Genomic DNA, 14,062 nt, shown 5'->3' on the forward strand with positions numbered 1-14,062 from the left:
ACCAAGTATCAAGCTCTTGTAGGCTTTATCTTCCTTTGAACCTCCAATCTTCTTATTAACGAATGATATCAAAAGAGATTCACCCACCTACTAGTAGTGAATTCCTTTTTTAGACCAATCTATTTGCACATTATGCTTTTGCATACATGGTCTGTAAGGAAAACCTATTCACATAATATTATTCAAGGCAACACAAAGTAATACAGCCATTAACTTAACCTTAACGATAGATTTCCCCCAAAAAAGCTTGACATTCCTTTCCCTTATGTCTCATAACTAGTCAATGACTTCCAAAATTTTCCTCAATGAACACAACTTCACCACATTTGGCAAAGAGTAGAATAAAACTAAGCATCGTTGTGATCAAAATCACAAGCTCTTATTGTTGTGGAAGGTGCAAGAGTGATCAAAGCAAGATGGTCTCTAAATATCAAGTTCTCTAGTCAACAAAGTGACCAATTTCTTGTATGGGCCTAGTAGCAGCTAGTTACTTATTACAAAACCTATACTTCTGTTATAACAATTAAAGGCTTTTGCCTCATGTGCTTGCCATGTTCTTACTCTTGGTACATGACAAAAAGTTGCATCCTTTTCAAGTGCCACAGGTGCTCTTAAAAAAGTGTGGGTTGAAATCTGATTGGCGCTCTCCCCAAAATATATTCACTAATTGTCTAGGCACCCAACTTGCAAAGGCTCTAATTCTTTAACACTTGAGTGGAGCGGATGATAATAGCTTGAAACAACACACTCTACATCATGGTGCATGGGGGATGCATAAAAATGACTGTTACCCATCACTAGACTAACACACTTTTTATATAGGTGAGGGAAATCTTCGATGGGATGCCTAAGAATGGCTCTTTGCCTAACTGTATATGGCTATTCTCAGACCATGATACAGGGCTTAAATAGGTAAAGGGAAACTGCCAAATGGATCAATGATACATGAAATGTCACCAATTACATCAATAAATAACTCATAGTAATACCAAATTTCTAAAGGCCACCTTGTCAAAACTAAGTTAAGAAATCTGCCTTGCTTCATACATGTGTTTACCTTGTTGACCCCATTGCGCAATGATTGGCCCATATCTAGAGATCCACAAGGCTCAACACCCTTTGCATGACTCACAGGAGTACTTTGTGCAGCTTGCCTTAGGGATGTTGAGAGTATATTCAGCTATCAAGTGTTTCCCAAAGCCCTGTCAAATCAGCAGAACAGACGCGAAGGTGGCTTCATGTGCAATGCAATGGACTTCAGAGGATATTTGCTTAAAACTAAATCAATGAAGCTTGCAGCTTTAACCATTCGGTTATGTCTCAGCTAGAAAGCTTTGATTTTCTGTCTGTGTTCAATTGTGCGGCCTTATTCATTAACAACCTGGCCAATTGCTCATAATAGTTGCATTGCTCTGATGCTCTCCATGTATGAAAACGAAGGGAACCATTGCCTGGAACATGCAGGAGTTAGCAATCATGAGGGATACATAAAGCTTAACATGAAAAAAAACTAAACCATTATACCAATGAGACTCGTGGTGGTACAAATTCCACTTTAACTTTTGAGAAGCCTTTAACAGCCATTAAGCAGCTGTATCCATCAATATTGGAACGTGCGCTGTTGAAAATATTCAAAAAAGTACGTCATGTCCCTCCGCATAGAGAGTTCCATGCTATGATACATCTGCAGCTCTACCTTAGCAAGTATGTGAAGTTATGTCTCTGTAAATCTTTTTCACTCAAACCTTCTTTCTTTGAGTAGCTCCATGGTGCCTCTTGTTCACAGAAGCGGGACACTCCAGTCATCGCTGGCAGAACATCAACATGTACAGTCCGTAGCATCCCGATATAATTACCTACAAGATCAAGCTTCTTGAATGAAATACAATGAAAGGAAAGGAAAGAAGTTGCCCCTTTATGAAAGAAAATGAGACAATTGACAACGTTGCACACTCACGTACCCTTTTCATGGAGAATAGCCAAAGCCTTGCCTCCAGGATAATTGGCATATGAAGCTGCCGATAGAAGACCAACAATGCTTAGACTGTTACATGCAGCTTTCAGTCCAATCAGCATAATTGTATCAACAAAGTCACAAAAACCATAATACAAAGAGAAAACAACTCATATTCACCTGGCTAATAGCATTAATGCACATCCCAAGAACATCAGGCCCCAGAGAGGCTTCTTCCGATTATTGTAACTGGTTGCCAAAATGCATACGAGTAAATGCTTGTTTCAAGTTCTTCTAGTGTTGCAATAGCAAAAATAAGGGCAAATTCCAAAGGAGAGCTTGAAAACAACAGCTTTAAGAGAGAACATGACAAGCTATTCATCCAATTCCAGGTTAGAAATTTTTATCTACCTTAAACTCGAGGGTCCATATAAAACTCCTTCAAATAAGATTACACTAGCATTGAGACCTTATTGATAAAAATCTTACATTCTGGTGACTGCAGATGCAGCAGACAGATTGAGAACTGGAAGAGCAAACAGAATGAATCGAAGCTCCTGACACAACAAGAAGCCAACATTGACATTTCAGTTTTCATGGCAAATGCCAGTGCTTTCAGTTCCAACAGGCACTGACCTTATGTGCTAGCTTGGAGTAAAGTAATACAAATGCCAAAATTGGGAGTACATATTGAGCCATCCGCCGATCCAGAATCAAGCCCAACTGCCATTTCAGACATGCCAAAACTTGAACAAGGAATAACATCATGAGAAGAACAAGTAATGGGCTTACAAAACACAATGGGTAAGCTGCTAGCATTGCACGTGGAAGAGCTGATGTAAAGTACCAATGAACGGGAGATACCTGTATTGACAATCAAAGAGCTAAGGTTTGCTTACCAGCTACAAATCCCTTTAAGCCAATGACAAGAATGCTTGAAGAAAACATGGAGTAACTTCCTTTCTTGACAATTTCATGTGACAGAAAACCATAAGCTTACCCCCCATTCAGAGCTACGGTTCAATACAGAATTGAACCAGAATACCTCCCCTTCAGGCCAAAGCCACCGCTTCCACATAACCGAATCAATTGCTATTGTCAATCCTAAAACCATTTTCATAATCAGACCCCACACAAAAGACTTTCAAGGAGAAAGAGGGGCTGTAATATTTTTTCAAGGTAACAACACAGAATTTGCAAGCACATAGATACAGAAAGCCACTGGTTATTCTTCACAGCAGATAACCTTAAGTCTACCAGAAGTAAGAAACATAAACTGAAATTACAGAAGCTTTACCCACCTACGCTTAGAGTCAAGATAATGGAACACCACTTCACCGAACTTCGTACCTCAATCTCTCTCCTCTGTACCATCATACATTCAGTTCAAGCCTAGGAAAGTAAAAGCTAGGGATGTCAATTCATACCCATAAAAAAGAGAATGCAACGGGCCCCAAAAGCAATATCACATCACATCTAAAGACAGCTGCTGCAAACACCTGAAAATTCATCCAAAGAAAATTTTCCTTTCTTCAGGATCTCTTTACAGTAAGAGAAGTCATTCAGACCACCATTTACATGTATGAGAAGCAAAATCACAAACTTGAAGCAAGACCACCATTTACATGTATGACAAGCAATATCACAAACTTGAAGCACAATTACATTCTATCCACAATTGAATTTGGGAGTCAATAAAGGCATGCTAAATTTGGGCCAGATGCAACGTACATTCTTTGGTCTCCAGCAAAATACTCATGCTAAGTCCACAATGTATAACCAACTAGGCCACAGGTTCTCTTTTCTTGCTCACCACCCTTAAAATTCATCTACTCCCAATATACTCTATTTGTTGCCCAATTTATGTGAACATGTGACACATACAGAGTTGCAGCGCTTCGACTTATCTCGTCTTTGATAAGCCATTGCATAAACCTGTATGGGTAATGCAAATCCTTTACCAAGAGTTTGAAACCCAGCTCAAGACCTGCATCCCCTGCATAAGTTAACAAAACACATTCTTGGTCCAAGCTTTGAATGTTCCAATTTGCACTTACTGAGATTTCTTATCCAGGCCTCTGCACAGTTCTTTCCTGCCTCATTACAAACATATTTGGCTACCAGGCCTGTGTAAGGTGTGCTAGACAACTTGAATCATCTCAACATTTTAAACTTTCAAATCTACATACTTAATTAGATGAAGGCTAGCAGAACAAACTAGCAAAGCAATTGAACATTTAAACATAAGAATCAAAAATAAAAGCCATGTACCAACCAAGCATATGAGCGCCATTTGCCTTCTTCCAGCTAACCAGCAAGCGTAAGCTAAATTCACTGTGACAAGTTTAAGGTGATCAATGGAAGCAGTTGCAGTGCCAATATAAAACAAGAAAAACTCTTATCGCTACAAGTACTTACCAAAAGCCAGAGCAAAAACGTTTGGAAGTGGACGTGTGACATAGAAAAGAAGATGGAACTGTGAAACCATGACTAGCGTGTACACCAGTGCAACTTGACCACCAAAAATTTTGTGAATCTGTGCTCAAACAAGTACACCAAATGTCTGTTATCAGCATTTCCTCATTTCACCAAGCAATCAGCAAACCAAGGAGGTGCATTATGAAAATATACCAAGCATCTAGCATCTGCCCGTGAATTTACCTGTGATCTCAGTAAAAAGAAGGTAGTGAGGAGCAAGCTTCCAAGAACCAGCCGTACTGAATCATGTAAACAAACAACAATTGAGTTCCAATTCAAGGCTCTCAGAGACAAAATGGACATAAGTCTGTATTCTGCAACTCAGATCTGGCAGAGCCCAATTGTACATTCTAACAATGTAGTTAGAGATAATCTAAACAAGAACCAAGACAGATAAGAAAAAACCATTACAGACATTAGGTTTCATTTAATGTACCAATAACAAGGCTAGTCGCTTTTGGAAGGTCCAATACTGCAGCCAATGAGACAAATGGGGAAGAAAATAAGCTGACCAGCATAGCACCTGCAAAACATCGGGCCATACAATTCTTGAGTAGTGGCCCCAAAAAAAAAAAGAACTAAGAGCATCCTGAAAAAGTCCAAGATAATACAAGATGTTTTGAAAAGAGAATAAACTCCCAACCTATAAATGTGCGTGGCACTACACCTGGAAATTCCAAATGATCATACTGCAGAGAGCCATGACGGAAAATTACTAGAGAAAGGTGATTGGTTGGCAAATGGCAAAACTTAAAGCCATACTATGAAGGTAAGATCGTAAATGACATTAGAGGAAGAAACTTACTCTATCTAAATTAAGCCTATGATATAGAAGGTCATGGATCGCCTGCCATATCAAGATGAAAAGGATGTTTAATCTTGAAATTTGAATGCACATTAATCTCTCTCCCTTTCTGCTGCCTAAACACACACACACACACAAGGGAAAAAAACAGACCAACACTCTCAAACCTCTGTGAAACTAGAGGATTTGTAGAAGCATCCCAAGTACTACATATTAAATCCAATTTTCCAGTCAAGATACTAGCAAGAGTATTAGCCTTGGATGCAGGCTCAGTGCTCAAAACGTGAAAGCAATGAGTAATGCTTGTTATCATGGCAACCATCTGAAGTACAATGACCATGCGCTAGGTGTCACGGGGACGGGCACCACGTGCCAACGGAAAAGAACAGACCGAACAACTTTAAGCACTTCAAATAACAACTGAATTGAAAGAGACGCACAACACGAGACGGGGAGGGGCGGAGTTCCACCTCGAGAGAGAGCACTGGCCCCAAACCTTGGCGCCCCTTTCGGTATTTCTTTATATTGCTTGAGCTCAGCACAATGCCGGTACTCGCGCTCTACACCTTCACCCGGAAGAGTGCCAGAGACGGAGCCCTCTACACATATTTAAAGGCCCTTGGCCTATGAAAAGCTTCAAACTCAAAAGCATCTGGCCTCAAAAACTGGCGCTGAAATCAGCCAGCGCGTTTCACAGAAATCCGTAAAGGTGCCACGTCAGCACAGTCGACGCAAATTGCGGCAATTCGTACAGGTTTGCCACGTCAGCTTGTCAGCGCAAAATCCGCAAATCTGTACATGTCTGCCACGTCAACAGCTCTCCATGCTAGTCTTCGGGGTGCTTCACTTTGATGCCATTTAAGTCACTCGGGCCCCATCGAACGGGGTCCCATACATTGGTGGGAACTTCTTCTGCTTCTTCTTCTTCTTCTTCTCTTGCTGCTACTACTTAGGGTTTAGGCCCCTTGGCCGTGGATCTACAGGTTGGCTCCGTTCTTCAGTGGCTTGACACGTCAGCAATTTGTGACACCATGTGCATATCTAATGATACGTAGAGGTTGTCACGAGGACGTGGCAATTGCTAACTTGAGGTGTTGGTTTCTTTCCGATGACTTTTGTTTAATTTTTGGGACCCTCTTTTTGAAGTTACAAATGCCCGGACATTGTATGGCCAGTGTGAAATGGCCGACGACCGAGAGTTTCATCCGCAGTCAGAAAGGGCAGGCCACCATGAGTTGGTCGGGCCAATCGGCACTGGAATCCGAGCAGTAAAAGGGTGTATGGGCTCAGTTCAAAGTCATTTAGGCCCCTCGCTACACTTAGAAGTCAGTGGGTACTAGGAAATTAACTCAAAGGAGGCATAAGGGACACATGGCGGCTCCAGATGCATCTGCCAGAAGCATCAGCAGAGGGGACGCCCATTTCAAGAGAGGGGCTGATTTGACTTGATAGGAGTGCTACACTGTGTGAGTAGTGGGTGCAGGTGCTCACAGCTTTAATGGAAAGCTTACCTTCTCCCTTGCTCTATGTAGCGCGACGATTTGCTCTCGCGCATCTCTCTCTCCCCTTTGCACATATGATAATGCCCCACTTGTTGGGCTTCTTAGATGACCATATACAATTCTGGGGGGTTTATGCGCGTTTGCCAAGGCAAGAGCCTTCTGTACAAGAACCGGATTAGCTAATTGCTAATCCCCTTCAATTACGCACAATTCCATCGCGAAGGAATGTGAAAACGGAGAGTTTTCTTGCGTGAAAACTCGTCCGATTTACCGGGGAACTGTCTCATTGCGTGCGGGAGCAACTGAGACATGCGTAGGCGTGCTCGCTCTGCTCGAAACGGTGTAAAACAGAGAATTACAGCCTGCTGTGTTTTTCTGCAGGTTTAGGGTTTCGCACCTAAACTGAAGGAAATCGCCAGGGGAGCCTCGAAAAGGCCTTGGGATGCGTGTGCAGGGCAGTAGGCACCTAACAATGGCAAAACAGAAAATTACAGCATGCTGAAATTGACCTGCAGCTCACTGGAAAGCTTCCATACCGCAACGGAAAGTGTCCTTGACGTGTGCTTATGACCTACAGGGATTTTGGCGCCGTTAAGCCTATTTTTGGGGCAGCTTTTTATGGGCAGATCTTAGGGCTCTGCTTTTGGCATCCCTTTTAATTCTTTATAAGTGTGGTTTAGGCTCCCACTTCTCAAAGCGTCTGGACACAGAGTCTAAGAGTGAGACCCAACCACTCCCTTGTACTTTGTGCAACAGATTAATACAAAAAGAAATACCGAAAGGGACGCCAGTCTTTGGGGCCAATATCTCTAGGCATGGAACTCTGCCGGGCCGTGTCGAATCAATTGTGAACTATGAACTATTTTAAAGGAATTCCTGTCGTGTCGCGGTAGAATCTTGACTTGAGTGTTCGAGTCTGTTACGGTGGTATCAGGGCGCGGCCGATTTCTCTTCAACCGGGAAATCCGATCCTTTTTACGTTGCACTTATGGATTCAGACAGAGATCAGTCGACTTCCTCTGCATCTGGAGATGCGGGAAGAGATAACGAAGAAGATTCTCACAAGGAGTATAGCCCGTCTCGGCCTACTCAGGCGGAGCTTGAAGAGATGGAGCATCAACGATTGATTGACGATGCAGCAAAGATGATGTTAAATTTTGCGAAAGACCCGAAATTTGCAAAATTTATGATCCAGACCTCCTACGACGAGGTGCACACACAGTGGCGGTAAACCACAGAACCACTCCTCAAACCGGCACTCAAGAAACTGTAATAGACTTGGACACTTCAAGTCGAGAATCTACTGCAACACCACAACTACCGCGACACCACAAATAATCACTTCAAAACAGTTCACACTTCACAATTGATTCGACACTCGCCTGGCAGAGTTTCGTGCCTAGAGATATTAGCCTCAAAGACTGCTGCCCCTTTCGGTATTTCTTTTTGTATTAATCTATGTTCAAAGTAAAAGAGAGTAGGCAGGTGCTCACTCTCAGACTCTGCGTCCAGAGGCTCTGCAGAGTGGGAGGCGTGCCCACTTATTGAAAGAGTTTACAAGGGATGCCAAAAGCAGAGCCCCAAAAGCTGAAAATTAAAAGCTTTTAAAATAAAGCAAAAGCCCTTTGTCTCTCAGAAGCTCTCTCTCTCTCTCTCTCTTGAGAGGAAATAAAGCAGAACAAAAGAGCTCTCTCTCTCTCTCTCTCTCCAATTGCGTAGCAAAAGCAAGTCCAAACGCTGCCGCCAATCCTGCTTTTCCTGCTGCCGCAATTCCACCCGCAAAACGCGGGCGTCCGTACAGCCTGCCACGTGTCAGCCCAGCCGGCAGCCAGCCACGTCAGCATGTCTAGATCATTTCCGGCCTATCCATTGTGGGGAGGATGTGTGTGTACCAGGCAGCCACGTCACCAGTTTGTGACATACCCCCCTCTTGAAAGCATTGTAATCGCCCTTGATTACGCCTGCAAAACAGACAGAAGCCATAAACTATCTTAGTAGACACTGACCTTCCAAAACAAACTCGTAAATCGGGGGTTCCTATTGGAGACAATCGTCTCGGGCATGCCATGTAACCTAAAGATCTGGGCCACAAACAGTCTCGCTAAGTGATCGAGCTTGACTGCTTTCTTCATTGGAATGAAATGAGCCTGCTTGCTAAATCTATCAATAACAGTCCAGATACCATCGTGACCACTTTGTGTTCTCGGGAGAACAAAAATAAAATCCATTGCAATACTTTCCCAGGGGCGGGTGGGTATGGGCAAAGGCCGTAACAATCCATGTGCTTTATGCCTGTCAAACTTTACCTTCTGGCATACCAAGTACCTACGCACAAACTCGTCCACATCCTTCTTGAGTCTCAGCCAAAAGAAGTATTTCTCTACCCCTTTCAAGGTGGTAGCAATGCTGCGGTGACCCGTAAAAGGTGGACAGTGGCATTCGGTCATAACCTTTTCCCTCAATGGCTGTGTAACGCACAACATGGTTTTCCTCATCAAGTAGCCATCCCGAATGGAATATCCCGCTACTATCTCCCCATCCCATATCCATGTGAAAATGTCTGCAAAATCTGTATCTGTGGCATACTGATCGACCATATCCTCGAAGCTCCTATGATGTATCGCCGAAATAGCCAGAACCAACGGCTTCCGAGACAAAGCATCTGCCACCAAATTCTTTTGTCCCTGAACATGGACAATCTGGAAGTGAAACTTTGACAAAATGTTCGCCCACCGCATCTGCTTTCCGGTAGCTACTTCTGTGACAAGAAGTAGCATAAACTCCGATGGTCTGTAAAGACAGTAAAATCTGCTCCGAGTAGGTAGTGCCGCCACTGAGTGTAACAGACTTGGACACTCCAAGTCAAGAATCTACCACGACAGCACAAATAACCACTTCAAAACAGTTCACAGTTTAAAAATTGATTCGACACCGACCCGACGGAGTTCCATGCCTAAGGATATTGGCCACAAAGACTGGCGTCCCTTTCGGTATTTCTTTTTGTATTAATCTGTGTTCAAAGTACAAGAGTGCGGACAGGCGCTCACACTCAGACTCTACGTCCAGATGCTCTGAGTTGTGAGTAGCCTACCCACTTATTTATAGATTACAAGGGGTGCTAAAAGCAGAGCCCAAAAACTGAAAATCAAAATCCCCAAAAAGCTTCTAAGTTTAAAAGCTTTCAAAACAAAGCAAAAGCTCTTTCTCTCTCGTTCTCTTGCTTAATGCAATCCAAAAAGCTCCAGCTTTCTCTCTCTGACGTAGCCAAAAGCAAAAAGAGCCTGCTGTAAAACCCGCCGCAAATCACGAGGGTCCATACAGCTTGCCACGTGTCCTGCTTTTCCGCAATTCTCGGGACCGGCGGCCATATCAGCATTTCAGCCCGCCACAAGGGTGTGTGTGTGTGTGTGCACTGGGTAGCCACGTCATCAATTTGTGACATACCCCCTCTTGAAACCATTGTAATCGCCCTCGATTACGCCTGCAAAACACACAGAAGCCATTACTGTCTTAGCAGACACTGACTGTTAGTACCTACGCACTAGGAACACACATCTAGCACATGTACCAATCGACAGTAGCATCACACGACATCACAGGACATCACATAACATTCAACAATTATTTGGATCTTAGACCATGATTTATTGGCAATATAGCTAGCAATTGATGAGCGCGCGGCGGTGTGTGCAAGTGAAAGAGAACGCGAGAAACTGCAGTGTGTGTGCAGAGAGGGGAGGCGAAGGCCAGCAGGAGAGGAAGCGCTAGCAGAAGAGAGAGGGCTCACGTTTTTGGGGAAAACTCAATAAGTGAGTTTTGGGTTTTCCCACTTTTATTATAAGTGACCTTTAAAAAATGTGTCCAAGTTCAATATGAACCTAGACAAAGTATAAAAATGTACAAAAAGGGGTTATTTAGGCCTTTAACCCGACAACCTCCTACTTAAAGGCATAAATGGCGCCTTTAAGCTACGTGACTCCCACCATCTCTACGCATAGATGATGTTGTGCTTTGGGTAAGCACTTAGTGAGAGCATCGGCTGGATTTTGTGATGTATGGACCTTAACCAACCTTAACCAATGTAATAAGGCCATCCTCAAGCACTTCTCGTATGAAGTGATACTGCACATCAATATGCTTTGTGCGTGCATGAAACATGGCATTCTTTGCCAGACATATAGCACTCTGGCTATCACAACCAAGCATAGGTGCCTTGGAAGGCAAGCCAAACTCACTGCAGAGGCGTGCTAACCAAATAGCTTCTTTGGAAGCCTCAGTGGCTGAAATATATTCAGCCTCTGTAGTAGACAATGCAACAATCTTTTGCAATCTAGAAAACCATGAAACAGCACCTCCCGCAAGAGTAAATACATAGCCACTTGTGGATTTCCGTGTATCCACATCACCAACCATGTCAGAGTCACAAAATCCCTTCAACTCCATTGGTCCTTTACCATAGCAGAGGCATTTGTTTCTAGTCCCTTTCAAGTACCTCATAATGGACTTCACTGCATCCCAATGCAACCTGCCTGGATTATCCATAAACCGGCTCACAATTCCCACTGCATGGGCTATGTTAGGCCTAGTAGCAACCATAGCATACATAAGTGAACCACAAGCTAAAGCATAAGGCACACTTTGCATGTCATTGGCTTCTTCCTTTGACTTAGGACAATCATCCTTGGAGATTTTAACATATGGCTGTAATGGCACACCAAGAGGCTTTGCTTCAGCCATGTTAAATCTGTCCAGCACCTTTTCAATGTACTTTTCTTGCGACAAATACAATAGGCGCTTGTCTCTTTGTCATGTAACACGCACTCCAAGTATATATTCAGCTGCCCCAAGGTCTTTCATTGAAAACGCACATTTCAGTTGCCCTTTAAGAGCATCTACAGTGCTTCTTTTCTTTGCAGCTATCAACATATCGTCTACATAAGAGCACAAGAATGATCGGGCTGCCATCCTCATCACGTTTGGTATACAAACAATGGTTTGCATGGCTTCTTTTGTAACCATGTTTAAGCATGAAGCGATCAAACTTCTTGTACCATTGTCTACATGATTGTTTCAGCCCATACAAGCTTCTATTGAACATACATACCAAATGTTCCTTGCCAGGGATGACAAAACCCTCGGGTTGCTTCATATAAAGCTCTTCTTCCACATCACCATGCAAGAAAGCAATATGTACATCCATTTGGTCCATTTCCAAATCAAGAGCAGCCACAATGACAAACAGTACACGCAAAGTGGTCATCTTCACAACAGGAGAGAACACTTCCTGAAAGTCTGCCCTTGGTTTGAACATATCCCTTTGCCACAAGCCTTGCCTTATACTTGGGTTTTGCATCAACAGTCTTGATTTTATACACCCATTTGTTAGGAATAGCCTTCCTTCCTTTGGGAAATTCAACCAAATCCCTAGTATGATTAGCATGCAAAGCTTTAATCTCTTCCTGCATAGCAAGCTCCCACTTGTCGCTGTGCTCACATGTCTTTGCCTCTTTATACGTAAGAGGCTCTCCCTTATCTGTCAACATAATGTAATGCAAAGAGGGGTCATATCGACTCACAGGCCGTCTTTGACGAGTAGACCGCCTCACCCAATGATCCACATTATCCAGCAATGGGTTTACATCAGGTGGCACTACAAAATCACCAACAATGGGCTGCTGTACATCATTTTCAGCACCATTTTCAGCATTGTTTCTTGGCTGCAAATGCCCTTCAGGAGCCTCAATTTGCTGCCCAACATCATCTGGCTCAAACACCACTGGATCATCTACATTTTCAGCCATTTGTGGTGCATCCAGAGGGTCAAAAATAGGCCTAACAGGTGGCTGGTCATGCTGAAATTTCACCCTTTTATGGTTATGCTTTGAGGCACAATTGTTTTGAATCAGCCTTGCGTCATTAAAAACAGCATCCCAGCTGCGTACAACCCTTTTGAGCTGAGGTAACCAAATCCTGTAACCCATTTCGCCTTCTTCACCATATCCCATGAAGAGGCCTTTAATGGAGTTCACATCTAGTTTACTCCTCAACTCAGGTCTCACATGCACAAAAGCTTCGCAACCAAAAATGCGTAAGTGATCATATGAAGCAAGCTTGCCAAACCAAACCTCTTCAGGGATGTCACCTTTCAAAGACATGTGAGGGGGAAAGCTTCCTCATAGTGCCCAAATTTTCACAAAACTTGTTAAATTCAGCACTTGTGTACCCCCCCCCCCATTGTCTGTACGCAAGCATTTTAGCTTTCTACCTGTTTGGGTGGTCACAAATGCATGAAATCTCTTAAAAACAGCAAAGGCTTCATCCTTAAACTTAAGCAAATAAACCCAAATTTTCCTAGAATGATCATCAAAAAAGGAGACAAAATAACATGCACCACCCATAGACTTAGTAGGCATGCTACATACATCGGAATGTACAAGATCAAGCACACATGATTTACGAGAGACACCAGAGTAATAAGAACGCTTTACTTGCTTGCCATATTGACATTCATTACAAAAGTCAAGCTTTGTGCCTTTAGCATCAAGCTTGTTCAAAGTACAAAGCTTAGAAAGGCCCTTTTGGCTCATATGGCCAAGCCTCTTGTGCCACAACTCCATGTGAGAGTTAATTTCAGCCAATGCAATAAACTTGTCCAACACGGCCTTTCCATGCATGCAGTAAAGTGTCCCTTTCTTTGTGCCTTTTACAATCAGCCTTGAGCCTTTAGTCATTTTCCATGACTCTCTCTCAAACAAGATGCTGTAACCATGCATATCCATCTGACCAACAGAAAGCAGACTCTTCTTGATTCCCGGCACATATCAAACATCATGCAAGACAAGCTCATTTGTGTCATCTATGGAGAGATGCACAGTGCCAATACCCTCAATGGAACATGCATGATTGTTTCCGAGGTATACATGGCCACGCTTGCCCGCATCAAAAGTAGAGAAACACTCCTTGATAGGAGTCACATGAAATGAAGCACCGGAATCAACAATCCAAGTCTGGGACAAGGCATCATTGACAGTCAACAAAGCATCAATAAGATCACTCTTGCTGATCTTCATGTCCTGTGAATGAACATTTAGAGAGGCATCAAAGTCATAAGCATCATCATTTGACAAAGTGGCACACAAGATGTCCTCTACATCTGACAGCTCCTCAATCACCACACTAGAAGCCACATTGGCCTTCTCTTTGTCCTTTCAACTATCCTGTGCATCTACCTTGACTTCCTTCTTCTCTTTCTTTTTGTCTTCGCCATTCTTTTTTTTTCTAACTCAGCTTTATAGTACCTGCAATCGGGTTTCTTGTGACCTT

At 43.1% G+C, this 14,062-nt stretch overlaps 1 protein-coding gene across 10 annotated transcripts in view; it reads right to left on the minus strand.

Annotated features, from left to right (window-relative positions):
• Positions 1 to 841: 841 nt before the first annotated feature.
• ALG12 (homolog of asparagine-linked glycosylation 12) overlaps positions 842 to 14,062 on the minus strand; it is a 75,541-nt gene continuing 62,320 nt past the window's right edge. For 4 of the 10 annotated variants that reach the window (XM_086511114.1, XM_086511115.1, XM_086511119.1 and 1 more), the window contains 16 exons: positions 5,238 to 5,279; positions 5,076 to 5,121; positions 4,869 to 4,955; positions 4,616 to 4,671; positions 4,373 to 4,490; positions 4,230 to 4,288; positions 3,382 to 3,453; positions 3,256 to 3,319; positions 2,955 to 3,058; positions 2,591 to 2,818; positions 2,444 to 2,511; positions 2,135 to 2,203; positions 1,962 to 2,044; positions 1,697 to 1,856; positions 1,525 to 1,618; positions 842 to 1,451 (listed from right to left, as the gene is read on the minus strand). In XM_086511114.1, coding sequence (XP_086367240.1) covers positions 1,374 to 1,451; positions 1,525 to 1,618; positions 1,697 to 1,856; positions 1,962 to 2,044; positions 2,135 to 2,203; positions 2,444 to 2,511; positions 2,591 to 2,818; positions 2,955 to 3,058; positions 3,256 to 3,319; positions 3,382 to 3,453; positions 4,230 to 4,288; positions 4,373 to 4,490; positions 4,616 to 4,671; positions 4,869 to 4,955; positions 5,076 to 5,121; positions 5,238 to 5,279 — 1,428 coding nt within the window. In that variant the 3' untranslated portion in view covers positions 842 to 1,373. Of the gene's footprint in view, positions 1,452 to 1,524; positions 1,619 to 1,696; positions 1,857 to 1,961; positions 2,045 to 2,134; positions 2,204 to 2,443; positions 2,512 to 2,590; positions 2,819 to 2,954; positions 3,059 to 3,255; positions 3,320 to 3,381; positions 3,454 to 4,229; positions 4,289 to 4,372; positions 4,491 to 4,615; positions 4,672 to 4,868; positions 4,956 to 5,075; positions 5,122 to 5,237; positions 5,280 to 14,062 lie in introns of those variants that run through there. The other 6 variants (XM_086511113.1, XM_086511121.1, XM_086511123.1 and 3 more) reach the window with 4 other exon arrangements.

Source organism: Adiantum capillus-veneris, chromosome 4 (genome assembly GCF_014529385.1).
Source record: "Adiantum capillus-veneris isolate H3 chromosome 4, ASM1452938v2, whole genome shotgun sequence".
NCBI classification, from domain to species: domain Eukaryota; kingdom Viridiplantae; phylum Streptophyta; class Polypodiopsida; order Polypodiales; family Pteridaceae; genus Adiantum; species Adiantum capillus-veneris.